Source organism: Strongylocentrotus purpuratus, unplaced genomic scaffold, assembly GCF_000002235.5.
Source record: "Strongylocentrotus purpuratus isolate Spur 01 unplaced genomic scaffold, Spur_5.0 spur5_scaffold_5, whole genome shotgun sequence".
In the NCBI taxonomy this organism is placed as follows: domain Eukaryota; kingdom Metazoa; phylum Echinodermata; class Echinoidea; order Camarodonta; family Strongylocentrotidae; genus Strongylocentrotus; species Strongylocentrotus purpuratus.
Window position 1 is genome coordinate 40,001,979 of NW_022145611.1, and position 14,597 is coordinate 40,016,575.

A 14,597-nucleotide genomic window follows, 5' to 3' on the forward strand; every position below is an offset into this window, starting at 1 on the left:
TTTTGACAGTTTCTTTACATGGACATGAACAATCTTCATGTATTTCTAAAATTCAAAAAGAGCAACAATAACTTATTGTATCGATGTACATTACAATATTTCTAAGCTACAATGATTTTATACATGTACTGTAAGCTCAATAATAACACAGAAAGCAAACTTTACCTATCTACATGTACAGTGTGGGACCTATACAGTGCATAAAATACTAAAAACAATAACAAACACTTTGAAACATTACATTGACATTTGACAATACACTAACCTTATCAATAAAGGGTAAAGAAGTTTTTGTCGATAGCGGTGTTGGACGGCAGGTCGTGCAGGCAACATGCAAGCTAACAGTTGCTGGCTGCAAATCAAGTGCTTGCAGCAATGACGCTATGAATTTTCAAATAGGCCTTCATTAAATATTAAATTTATAAGTTTGTATTAACGTTTGGTTCGACGGTTTATACTATAAGGTTCCAGAACTATACCACTAGTACCCCCCCAGCTCCTGATGAAAACAGGCAAACATGTAAACTGAGCAGTAACCAATTCAACAATTGTTCTATGATTTCTGATAACTATATACAGAAGTCTTTTGCATGCATACATGTAATTTATAGTAGACTGTGAACATATGACATAATTTATTCCAAGATTTGAGGAATTTACCAATTTCTTAAGTATTACATGAATACGAGACAATGAAGTTTCCTTAACAAGTAAAGTTGTATTCAAATTTCAGCTGGATGATACATTTTGTGTTAGTGAACAAGCAACTGTCAAAATAGATTCCACTTCTTTAGTAGCAAAATTTACCAAAACTATGTACATGTATAGTTGAATATGCAACTTCAATCTTACACTTAATTTTTTGCAAAAAGGGATAAACATCTGTAAATCAAGTGATAACAATTTAAAAAAAAATTATTACGATATTTTAGAATATAGGAAAATATATAATTTAAAATTATACACAGAAAGGGGAACAAAATATAAATGGGATCTTAATGATTATTATTTAATGTTTCAGATTGAACATAATCTAGTAATTGAATTTATCTTGATAATCCCCCCCCCCCTGTCTCTCTCTCTTTATTAATCTTCCCCCATACCTCTCTCACTCCATTCTCCTTTGTCTTGCTCCCACCCTATTTCACTCCCTCCCCTTCTCTCTCTTTCTCTCTATCCTTGTTTTCTCTCTTCTCTTCCCAACCCGAACTCCCTTGCCTTCTGTTTTATCAACAAGACTACTTAGCTGGACTTTGTTGAATGAACACTGTTACCAACACCTGCAGTACAACAATATTATTGCTATCAGAAACACCCTCCAACGCTCCATTACAAACCCACCTGTCTGGAGTGCCGTAACAGATCTGTATTGCCTGCAGACTCCTGACCTGTGCTTATGCCTGAGTCTGGTGGTGAGTCTAACTGTATAGTGACAGGTCCGTCATTCTGTATATGAACCTGCATGTGTGCTCCAAATTGACCATCTGCCAAGTATGAGAATGTCAGTCTACATGTTAAATTTGGATGTGTAGATATACAAGTACATGTATGATTTCTTGTTAGTTGTGTACGGTACTTACATGTACATGAGTGACGTGGCACAAGTCTTTGCAATTTTGAAGAAAGAAACAAATCTACACTTTACCAAGTTGTGAAGACCCAAAGAATAGAGCCTGACATGTATTATTTCACTGTAGAAATATACATGTTGAAAAATCAGTCCGGTCTTTTTAATTATTGAAGTATTAAAGGTATTACAAAGTTTTGGTAAATCTTGAAAATTGGCTGGATAGTGATTCTTTACAATTTTTATATATCTAGATGCCCCTATGGATGTATTTATAAGCACTAAAAAATTCAGCCCTTAAAACACTTCTGCTTTCGAGAAAAATTGAATATACAAATTTACCGGTGCTCCCGGTAAATTTTAATAAATTTCAAATAGCGCCTACGATCATACGATGGTAGTTGCGACCATGAAAATCTCACAATATGTAGTTGTGATACATGTACATATATTTTAAACGGTAATAGCAAATCGGTCGATTTTAGTCAAGGAACATTGTTTTATAGCTAAATTAATATATTGACCTTGAGAGGGCGCTGTACAACATAAAGAGTTTATTATTTACAATTTCATAACTTTAGAATCGATTTCAACCGTGACAACGTTCACTGAATATTGTAGGATCACATATGCTTCCAATATGTTCATTTGAACCAAATTCATGAGCCCATACCAAAACTTTGTATTAACTTTAAGTAGATAGTCTTTAGTGACAATCTCATTGAATTTCTTAGAACTCTCCCTGTTCTTATTCTAAATGAATATTAAACTTTATTTGCTATAATATCCTTATGTGATGTTTTTTTCTTCTCCCTTTCTTCCTTACATTGGAATCATTGATTATCAATTCAACAACTTGAACAACTTATCACATGTTCCATAGTTGTATTGGGGTTTCTCTATCATCGTTTATACATGGAAATGATTTGAAGATTCCTAAAACATGTAATTCCAAATCATCAAACTACATGTACATTATGTTCTATATATGTACAGCTAGCATGAGGAATTAAACAATCTTTGAATTGACCCATGTGACTCATAAACCTTTATGATTTATTCTTACTTGAAGGGTTGTTTCCCATTAACTGCAGCACTGGAAATGAAGTCATGAAACATGAGCATGGCTAGATATTGCAATACTTTCATGAAACAATTATGTACATCGATCAAAGCCAAAATTTCAATTATCATGCGAATGATTTTTTTTTAATCGAGCACACACCTACTCCATTCTGAAGACGAAGTGACAGGGCTTTTTCAACTAATATATTACTAGTACAGTATGTTTGATGAATTACATTTCAAATTGTTTTTCATTCCATAAGAAGCATATCAAAACCTCACCTTTAATCTTATCCGGATTATAATCCTTCCTTAGCATGTCAAGGAATTCATTGTAGTATGTTTGTGATTGGTCTCCTGGCATTGCCTGATGGAAGTCTGGTTTATTGCCCTTCAGTATAGAGTACAGTGTAAACTGAAAATAAATATAAAACATACACCACATAATGTATCATTCTGTACTTACCGTACTAAAACTACCTACATTCTGTTGTGTAACATTTTTAATAGTTGTTGCCATCACACACAGCAAATATGGAATTCTTAATATTCTATTAATATTCCTCATTGCACAAGTCCATGGACCGAAGGGCATTACGTCTGTGTTAAAGTGCATTCATAAGAACACCTCTGTGGTTCTTAGCAAAAGATTTGTACATTTAGTACTCTGCTTTAGCAAGAACTTTACCGAGGTATTTTACAATCTGATATTCTGAGTAGACCCTAACTGCTCTTGCGCCTCCACATGCAATTCTAACAATTTTACAATCAATATAAATAGAAATTTGCATGTTGCATCCTAATATTAAATTCACATTTTGTAGACTTACAAAAACATGTATGTTACATGTATACCGGTATGTATGGAGCATTATACTGAGCAAATATAAGCACCATGAAATCAGGGGTGATAGTGAGCACTAAAAAAAAAAAAAAAAAAATCCTCAACCCCCCCCCCACCTCTTGAGCGAAAAGAAGAAAAAAAAAATTGGGAGGGGGGGGGGGGGATGGCATCTAACAAAATTCCTCCCCCCTCCCCCACCCCCTTTTGAGTAAGAAAATTGTGGAAAAATAAGGGAAAAATCAAGAAAATAGGGGTAAAATTGTGAAGAAGAAAAACATATCAGGGGGAAGAAAAAAAAATTGGGAAACCGATTTAAATTGGGTAATTATCAGGCCTGCATTAATTCCCTTTAACATGCAGTTTTCCAGTTCTATCCAATATGTGATCTGAAATACTATGATTTAAAATGCAGGGATAAATGAAGAAATGTAAATTCTATACAATTTCACATATGAATATTAATTACCTGACTGACACAAAGAATTTCCAGTTGTTTGTCTTTGACACTCTTCGCCCATCTTTTGTCATTTTCATCATCAAACACCCTCAGGTTCAAAATCTTCCTGACTCTGTGAAGAGAAAGAAAAGTTTCAACAAAATTTATTCCTCTTCACTGTTATTGACATTCTTTATAACTGACAAATACTTCACATTTACAAACAAGTTTTAAACTTTCTCTTCCAGTTCCAACATGACACACTAAACTAAACGCCATGAAACCTATCTTGAATAAATTATTAAAAAATAAAGAAACGGTGAAGTAAAATTTACAAAAGAATGTACATGTAAGGTACATTGTAATAAAAGTACCCACAATTTAAAAAGAAAATACATACTGGTACTGGTACATGTACTTGAATGTATGTAATACACGTACCTTTAGACATACGTAACACTTCTTGACAAAAGCTTGCCCAATATAGCAACAAGTACTTCATGCAGACATGATTCAAGTGTTGTAGATCATTCATTAATAGCAGGTCAATGAAAACCCTTGTCACTAGGACCCCAGAAAAGAAACATCCATACATTTGAATAAATATTAAAGCTTATCTGCACTAGTTTGGCCAGAAGGGATATATTAGACCTCCCTGTATGGTCACTAACGGGTGGTTATCTCATCAGATCAGCTCTCAATGGGTACAACTTAGGCATTGTTTTCATTTGTATAAATCTTGCACATATTCTTGAGGAATATTGTACATCAATAGGCAAGAATAAATCTCTTCTTTCAGCATACCAAGTTTACCTACAATGTACACATATTATTCAGGCTGAGGATTCCTGTAAGTTTAAGGAGGGAAACCGGTATGTATGGACAATAGAGTACTCACATGTATTCTCTTTCTTTAGGAGTGTCATCTTTTGATATCCCCACCAGAATACAGAGTCCTCTTCCAATGCTACTTATCAATTCGTCACCAACTACAGAAAGAGAAACGGAGAAAGGAAAAAAAAACAATGATAAACATTAACAAAATCTATACAAGTTGAATAGGAGCGCATTTTCCTATTTCTTCACAAGGAGTGGGCAACACATGCATGCAGACTGGTCATCTTCGGTACTGTACACCTAAATAGCAGGGTTTGGACAGCCCGACCAACAGACAACCTGACCCTAGATAGCTCAACCTATCTAGTTATCCAGGGTGAAGGGCCTCACCAAACAGCTTGACCAACAATGACTATTTATGTGGTAAATTACAGATTAACTAATGCAGTCATGGCAGGGAAACATGGTAATTGTGGACAATTATGGTGCACAGAAGGAAAGTAACAATACTATTTTTAAAGATAAAGACCACTTCATCAGAAACTTTCTTTTTCCTTGCAGGTCTCAAAGTGAATGCCATGTTGGTTGTACAAAATCAAGGACACAGCAGAAAGAATATATCCTAACTATATTAGTTGTACACTGCACATCTCATTGAACGCGGTTAAGATTCATGAGAAAATTCAACAGCGGGACAAGGGTTGTAAGTTTCAAGACAAGTATAGCATTTCAAACATTTTTTTCTTGATTCACAACATTTGTATATTTACAAACGTTACTGCCAGCGGAAACCACAAGCCGCGACTCGGCGAGTGATGTTAATTTCGTTAATGTAATGTGATTACCAGTAGAGGGAATTTGAGGAGTTTTGTATCAACCTAGCCTATAATCTAGGCGGAGTGCCGAGCTTTTTTCTTTGCTGCTAGACTAACCCTAAGCAGAACGTCTGATACGGCGAGACTACGAACCGTGAGTCGCGAAGCGGCTCACCGCCTATAATCACTGGTCTAGCTAATCAATATTCATATATATTCAAAATGGCGGATCTATGAATCATTCAACAGCCCTACCAAATAAGGTACACCTATGTTACGTTCGACCAATCAGATATAAGAAACCGCAACGAAAAAAGATCATGATCATAGAATCCGTGGTCGCGTAGAAAATCACAGCACAAGGGGATTGCTTGGTATATTGCACTCTTTCCAAAACCAGTAGGTAATGCAACAAAAATATCCCTGCCGGCTTCAATAACGCTACGAATAGCGGATTCCTGCAGTTCTCTGAATTTTCCATTAGGAATGCCTAGTTTGTTGGCCGCATATGATAAACTTTCTCGCAGAAGATCGTCGTCGCATGAACTACCCGCCATCTTGGATGAAGAAAATGACGTAATGTCACGTGATTTATAATATGCATATGCATAGACTCTTCTCCATACGTGTTTCTGATTGGTTGAGTTCATTTCGTATTCATGAGGTTTTTTTCGTACGAAAAACTGCCACGGATTCATGGTCGATAATAAAAAAACGACTAAAGCTAGACCAGTGATTATAGGCGGTGAGCCGCTTTGCGGCTCACGGTTCGTAGTCTTGCCGTATCAGACGTTCTGCTTAAGGTTAGTCTAGCAGCAAAGAAAAAAGCTCGGCACTCCGCCTAGATTATAGGCTAGTATCAACCAAGCGAGTCAATATGTTGTGAATGATGAAAACAAATTATGGATATAGAGATAGCTGTGTGTAAATGTTTTACCCTACTTCATCGCTGTTATGCGGGCCGCATTTCATTCATGAGCTATTTTTGTAATTACCGGTACATTTATCTGAATCTGAATTCTCCTTGGATTACGTGGTGTTCAACGGCATTATTTACATTGAGATTCTACGAGATAATCATGTTTTTTCAGCAACTGTTTTGGCTAGTTTCATGATCAAGTGACTGAGTTCTTCAATTCTGACCGTATGAGAACTTGTGGCCCAGCTCCAGCAGCTGACTCGGATTTGGAAGACAGTGATATGGAGTATGAGTAAGAGACTTGTCCCACACATACCGTATTTGCCGGCGTAAAGGCCACAGTATTTTTGGAAGAGAAAATATCAAAAAGTTGGGGTGCGGCCTTTGCGGCGAAAGAGTAAAAAACCCCCCCCAAAAAACACGAAAAAACAGCACAAATTTGCACATATTGGACTACAAATAACTTACCACTATGGTACAGGACATTTCCACACATCTTACCTACAATTTTATTTTGTATTATTGACATGAAGACAAAAAAAAAACTTCCTAAAACAACATCTGCCGATAGATCTTGATCTAAGTTTGTGCCAAGTAAAAGAAGGGACCGTTACGGAGCTGCCGCGAACGCAACTGCACATCCAGCCGAAGTCGTCATTTTGTATCGATTTCATGCAATTTCGCATTACACCGTACATTGTGGTAGGTGTACATATCCGACACCAAATCTGCCTGTGATCCCTTTTTAGCTAAATTTCTGGTAATTTATAAGAATATTGATGAATTTGGTATCAGTGTGTAAAAAAAATGAGTGTTCTACAAGAAAATTACAATTACTTTGTTTTGTCCGTTTGTTTTTTGTTTTTTGTTCTCCTCTTTGAAATGTCAAAGTTGGGGGTGCGGCCCTTATCACTGGCAAATACGGTATATGTACACCTTTATATGGCAGGCGTTTCTTTACAAGTTATCAAATAGGGACACCAACCGCAAACACTATTGGCAGCATTACTATCCTGGCTGTGTATTAAGATGGGCAACACAGACTACACTGTACTGCAGTACATTCATGCAACATTTAAAAAAACCTGTACCGGTATACTTTCAAATGGTTTTATAAACAAATTGAATGAATCAATGTTGATTACAATTAAGTAATGATTGGAAATGACAAGTTTTATTTCTATGATTTTGCAGATATTTGAGCCTATTTTTATCGATTGGGCCAACCGTACTCTGTTCCGCCATTTTCTAATTTTATGTTTTTTTAAAAAGAAGGGAGACTTTATCGTTGCTGATTGGTTGCTAACACAGGGCAGCGGCAGGCTATCTGCACATGTGAGATAGACAGCCACCCGTCCGATATTGCACAACTGCTTTAAATGACGTCACTGGTAGAGTGTCCGCAACGCACACTTTTTTTATTTTATTGATATTATGAGGAGGGAACTAAGCATTCGTCTCTCGAGAAGGAGGGGGGAAAAGGGCTTTAAAAGTAAGTTTATTAAATTTCTTTCCATTTAGTATAAAAATCATGTACCAAAATGGTATATGATTCAATCAAGACCATAACCCACGTTAGGCCATTTAAAAAAAAATCATGTTGTAATGTCGAGTATTTTACCAGTATAAAAGTTCAAAAATGGATCTATTGATTTACACCTGTCAGCAGGTATGAAGTCCATCCTGTTTATGGTTAGACCTTCATGCATTGCAGAAGTGCCGGCAACCTACACTGTACATTGTACCTACAGACATAAAAGAATAGGCTTTATCAGTGGACATGATATGGGGTCCAGACAACTCGCCACAAAGACAACCCGCCCCAAGACAATCCGCCACAATACCCTGGACATCTCGCCACAATACCCTGGACAACTCGCCACAGGCGAGTTGTCCAGGGTGGGGTGCCTTTTCGGACAACTCGCCACACTTTTTTCCCCTCATGATTTCTAGATCTAAAATAGATGGAATTGTCATTTTATGTATTCATTATTCTTTTATAAACACAGTCATGACAGGAAACATGGAAATTTTGAGAGTTGTTCTAAAGAATGAAGATGATTTTCCTTGCGCTTGCAACAAGACCCACAACAAGAATCTATTTTGGACTGTGCGAAACTAACCTAGAAAATCTAGAAATAAACCATATTTCAATTTTATTTCGTGGGTCAACTGCCCCCTCCCCCATCAGGACGCCAGTGCTTCCAGTACCCTTCCATAAATTCCTACCATTAAAAATTATCAGAAGGGAAAAAGGACATGTACAAAGGATAAAGGGGGCACTTTAGGGGAACCTGAAAAAGTGGGGGCACAGTGTCCCCCCCCCCCCCATGAAGAATGCCGCCTCTGACGAAACTAACCCAGAAAATCTAGAAATAAATTACATTTCAATTTTATTTCGCGGGTCAAATAACCCCCCCCCCCCCCATCAGTACACCAGTGCTTCCAGTATCCTACCATTAAACAATTTCTGAGACAGAAAAATGCAGCTGCTATAGACCTATAGATCTAAATACCAAGTTATCCTAATGATCTGGCGATCGTACGCCTTCGGTTTGTCAAAAATATATTATTGTTGCAAGGGAAATCAGCTTTATTCTTTATTCTTTGTAATGACTGTGTTTATAAAAGCATGAAAATCATGAAAAATGACAATTTCATCTAAGATGAGGGATTTTAGATCTAGAAATCATGAGGGGAAAAAAGTGTGGCGAGTTGTCCGAAAAGACACCCCACCCTGGACAACTCGCCTGTGGCGAGTTGTCCAGGGTATTGTGCGAGATGTCCAGGGTATTGTGGCGGGTTGTCTTGGGGCGGGTTGTCTTTGTGGCGAGTTGTCTAGAATTCCATGATATCTATTCATAACTGACCTGGTCAATGCCGCCAGTCAATGAGAGGATTAGTCCATTGTCAAGCCTCAAGGGTAGCTTTGTGCTAGCACACTTAGTCTTAGATTTTACAAACTTCCTCTCCTCTTGAACACATGGTTTTGATGTGTAAAGAAAGCTTAGGGCGGCATTAAACTTTTCAACAGTCTAATTAGAAAAAAAAGAAAAAAAATTGATCGACACTTTGGGAAATTCCACTTTGTATCATTCTTCAATTTTGTGTGTGCGATGATCAGAACCGGAGGCGGAGCGATAGAGTGAGCAACCGAATATTTACTAAATATTCAAGCGTCGGATTTCAACGTTGGATTCTAGGAACTTAATGTTAAGTAGACTCTAGGGTGTCAAATTATATAGACCTGTCTCTCGATAGAATATTTATTCACTTACCTGCATATGAGTCTACGCTACAATACAAGTAGATCTATAGGCCTAGAGTCTATGCCATATTTGCCACGGCCATGGGCCTGGCCATAGCGCACAGCATGCGACAGGGCGGGACCACCGGCCAGGGGCCCACAACACACACGTTACTTACACAGAAATTGTACGACAGACTTTCACACACATTTTACATTCATACATCACACAACAAAGGCGATCGAGACGAGGGTCTCTTTCGAAACGGCTGTAATTGTTTGTAAACAGAACACAGAACTAGTAAACGGTCTGCTTAATTCCTTTAAAACTGTTTAACTTACCAGTTACACTCGCTTTGGTGACTCGTTGGATAACTGTCCTCATTTTGACTAATATTAAAAATTAGTAGCCATCCAGGCGAAATGCAAACGGGCCCTGCCGCAAGCCGGATATAAGTACACACAACAGTACGGCAGCAGCATTGCAGATCAACAACCAGTGCAGCTACAGTATGCGCAACAGTGCACTCGAACTGAATTCGTAGGCTAATTTTCCTTCGAAATACAATAAGTATTCGTATAATGATAATATATATATTTTTTTATGGCGCTTGTCATTCGTTTTTTTAAATATTTACGCCAAAATTACTAGAGGATTATGTTATAGTTTGATCTTAATTAAGGATATCTTCTTTTATCTTATTTGTTTACAGACCGTGATCATTGTTGAAGTCTATTGATCGACTGACACAAATAGCCAGATCTTATTTAATTACTCATGGTTATTATGGAACATTTTTTTTAATAATTTGAATCTTCAGCCACATTATACAAAGCAGTATTAGATCTGTGAATTTTAGGGAACTTGTGTGATGTATGGAAAGCAGTCAACACATTAGTTGTTGCCAGGTTTTCTGTATTTTCTGGCCAGCCCGGTTATAAATAATGTTTTCTTCTAATGACAGGTTAAGTCCCCTGTTACACCTACCCAGGGGCGTCGCCAAAGGGGGGGTGTGGGGGGTGCGACACCCCCCCCCCACCTGTCAGGATATTGTCGGTAAAATTGCGCTGCCGTCGGGAAAAAGAGAAAAGGGGGAGGGAAAAAGAGAAAAGGGGGAGGGAAAAAAAAGAGGGGGGAAAAAAGAAAGGGAAAAAAGAGAGGGAAAGGGAAAGAAAAGAAAAAAAGAAAAGGAAAAGAAAAGAAAGAAAGGAAAAGAAAGGAAAGAAAGGAAAAGAAAGGAAAGAAAAGAGAAGAAAGAAAGAGAAAAAAGAAAAAGAGGGAGGAGAGGAAAGAAAGGAAAAGAAAGAAAAGAAAGAAAAGAAAGAAAAGAAAGAAAAGGAAAAAAAGAAGAAAGAAATGTGAAAGGGAAACAAAAGAAACGGGGATGAAAGAGAGGAGAGAGAGGGGAGGTAAGAGTCTGAGAGAGGAGGAGTGGGAGTAAAAGAGAGAAGGGGGTTGTTGGGTGGAGTCGTCTCGTCGAGAGAGCAAGAAAGACACGGGTAAATATGTTGCTGTGTCGGGTCAGCTGTGTCGGTATTCTTGCTCGATCCTCGTGTACTATATCAATGCAGAAATTTGAAGTCGGTGAGATGTATATTGTCGGTCGGCAGACAATTTTTCTTCCCTACGAACTGTGACTTCTTATCCGCTGTGACGACTTCGAGAGTGACTACAACTACAATACTTGTATTTTCTCGAAGTTTCACTTTCCTATAATATCAGCTAAAGAAATCGGAGGTTTAAAATTTTCGGGGAAACTAAATTCAAACAAGGTTTAAGAGTCAACAACGGTACGACGAATCGTTTTCCTTTCTTTATATTGTGATGAAACGCCAAAAAATTCCGCGCTTCGCGCGGCAGGGAAAACTTCATTTAGACGAGTCGAGAACGGTACAACGAATCGTCTTCTTTCTCTAATAATTTAAGGAAATGTCAAAGCTTCCGCGCTTTGCGCGAGAGTGGGAAACTGAATTCAGACAAATAGGGCTTATTAAAAGTCGAAAACGGTACAACGAATCGTGTTCTTTCTCTAATAATTTGAGGAAACGTCAAAGCTTTCGCGCTTCGCGCGAGAGGGGGAAACTGAATTCAGATGAATAGGGCTTAAAAAGATTCGAAAACGGTACGAGGAATCGTCTTCCTTTCTCTATATTGTGATGAAACGCCAAAAATTCCGCGCTTTGCGCAGAAGGGGAAAACTTCTTTTAGACGAGTCGAGAACGGTACGACAAATCGTCTTCTTTCTCTAATAATTTAAGGAAACGTCAAAGCTTCGGGGGAAACTGAATTCAGACAAAATTAATAGGGCTTATTTAGAGTCGAAAACGGTACAACGAATCGTGTTCTTTCTCTAATAATTTGAGGAAACGTCAAAGCTTTCGCGCTTCGCGCGAGAGGGGGAACTGAATTCAGATGAATAGGGCTTAAAAAGATTCGAAAACGGTACGAGGAATCATCTTCCTTTCTCTATATTGTGATGAAACGCCAAAAATTCCGCGCTTCGCGCAGAAGGGGAAAACTTCTTTTAGACGAGTCGAGAACAGTACGACGAATCGTCTTCTTTCTCTAATAATTTAAGGAAACGTCAAAGGGTCGGGGGAAACTGAATTCAGACAAAATTAATAGGGCTTATTTAGAGTCGAAAAAGGTACAACGAATCGTGTTCTTTCTCTAATAATTTGAGGAAACGTCAAAGCTTTCGCGCTTCGCGCGAGAGGGGGAAACTGAATTCAGATGAATAGGGCTTAATAAGAGTCGAAAACGGTACGATGTATCGTCTTCCTTTCTCTATATTGTGATGAAACGCCAAAAATTCCGCGCTTCGCGTGGAAGGGGAAACTTCATTTAGACGAGTCGAGAACAGTACGACGAATCGTCTTCTTTCTCTAATAATTTAAGGAAACGTCAAAGCGTCGGGGGAAACTGAATTCAGACAAAATTAATAGGGCTTATTTAGAGTCGAAAAAGGTACAACGAATCGTGTTCTTTCTCTAATAATTTGAGGAAACGTCAAAGCTTTCGCGCTTCGCGCGAGAGGGGGAAACTGAATTCAGATGAATAGGGCTTAATAAGAGTCGAAAACGGTACGATGTATCGTCTTCCTTTCTCTATATTGTGATGAAACGCCAAAAATTCCGCGCTTCGCGTGGAAGGGGAAACTTCATTTAGACGAGTCGAGAACAGTACGACGAATCGTCTTCTTTCTCTAATAATTTAAGGAAACGTCAAAGCGTCGGGGGAAACTGAATTCAGACAAAATTAATAGGGCTTATTTAGAGTCAAAAGCGGTACAACGAATCGTGTTCTTTCTCTAATGATATGAGGAAACGTCAAAACTTCCGCGCTTCGCACGAGAGGGGGAAACTGAATGCAGACAAAATTAATAGGGCTTATTTAGAGTCGAAAACGGTACAACGAATCGTGTTCTTTCTCTAATGATATGAGGAAACGTCAAAGCTTTCGAGCCCCGCGCGAGAGGGGGAAACTGAATTCAGATGAATAAGGCTTATTAAGAGTCGAAAACGGTACGACGAATCGTCTTCTTTCTCTAATAATTTAATGAAACGTCAAAACTTCCGCGCTTCGCGCGGGAGGGGGAAGCTTTATTCAGATAAGGATTAAGAGTCGAGAACAGTACACCGAATCGTCTGCTTTTTCTCATAATTTAATGAAACGTCAAAGCTTCCGCGCTTCGCGCGAGAGGGGGAGAAACTAAATTCAGACAAGAATTAAGAGTCGAGAACAGTACACCGAATCGTCTGCTTTTTCTCATAAATTAATGAAACGTCAAAACTTCCGCGCTTCGCGCGGGCGGGGGAAGCTTCATTCAGATAAGGATTAAGAGTCGAGAACAGTACACCGAATCGTCTGCTTTTTCTCATAAATTAATGAAACGTCAAAACTTCCGCGCTTCGCGCGGGCGGGGGAAGCTTCATTCAGATAAGGATTAAGAGTCGAGAACAGTACACCAAATCGTCTGCTTTTTCTCATAATTTAATGAAACGTCAAAGCTTCCGCGCTTTGCGCGGGAGGGGGGGAACTGAATTCAGAAAAGGATAAACAGTCGAGAACGGTACAGCAAATCGTCTTCTTTTTTATAATAATTTAATGAAACGTCAAAGCTTTCGCGCTTCGCGCGGGAAGGGGGGGGGGGGGGGACTTCATTCAGCCAAGGATTACCAGTCTAAAACGGTACAATTAATCGTCTTCTTTTCCTAATAATTTAAGGAAACGTCTAAGCACTTCGCGCGGCAGGCCCATCACCCACACCCCCCTAATGAGCGCGCTTTTAATTGATTCTCTTGCTCACTACCGCCCCTCCCAAAATAAGATCCTAGCTCCGCGCCTGCATTAAAATATATAGCTATGATGCTGACAAAATTGAAGAAATAATTCGTTTATTTACGTCGTCGAGGAAAATATACATTTTGCGCATATGCAAGTACCATAGATAGTCCATGGGAAAAACAATTTAGCCTTCGGCCCCAGGTTTATAGGGTTGAATTTGTAGATATTGGACATTTAATTTTGTCGGTAATTGGTGGCTAGTTTTGTCGGTAATCGTTGGCCTCTACACCCCCCCACTGAAAAAGGGCTAGCGACGCCCCTGCACCTACCCCCACTCCGGGGTCGGAATGACCGCATGTGTGTTACCAAAATGTCCGGTAAAGGGGTACTTAATTTTCACGCACCTAAAATCTGGCTCGTAGTATACACAAAATTGACTTTACACACCGGACTTAGGGGTGTTTTTCAAAATGAGGGAACACGCATAACACCCTAAATAACACTATTTTTTTTTTTTTTTTTTTTGGAGGGGGGGGGGGGGGGGGGCGGGGTTAAGCGTGTGCCTCCAATGCGTGTGAT

The 14,597-nt window shown here is 38.7% G+C and overlaps 1 protein-coding gene across 5 annotated transcripts in view; it reads right to left on the reverse strand.

The window, feature by feature from the left end:
• LOC592111 overlaps positions 1 to 10,224 on the reverse strand; it is a 34,509-nt gene extending 24,285 nt beyond the window's left edge. For 3 of the 5 annotated variants that reach the window (XM_030998577.1, XM_030998576.1, XM_030998575.1), the window contains exons 1-5: positions 10,073 to 10,224; positions 4,811 to 4,901; positions 3,943 to 4,045; positions 2,915 to 3,047; positions 1,342 to 1,484 (exon numbers count right to left, since the gene is read on the reverse strand). In XM_030998577.1, coding sequence (XP_030854437.1) covers positions 1,342 to 1,484; positions 2,915 to 3,047; positions 3,943 to 4,045; positions 4,811 to 4,901; positions 10,073 to 10,115 — 513 coding nt within the window. In that variant the 5' untranslated portion in view covers positions 10,116 to 10,224. The remainder of the gene's footprint in view (positions 1 to 1,341; positions 1,485 to 2,914; positions 3,048 to 3,942; positions 4,046 to 4,810; positions 4,902 to 10,072) is intronic. The other 2 variants (XM_030998579.1, XM_030998578.1) reach the window with 1 other exon arrangement.
• Positions 10,225 to 14,597: the final 4,373 nt, after the last annotated feature.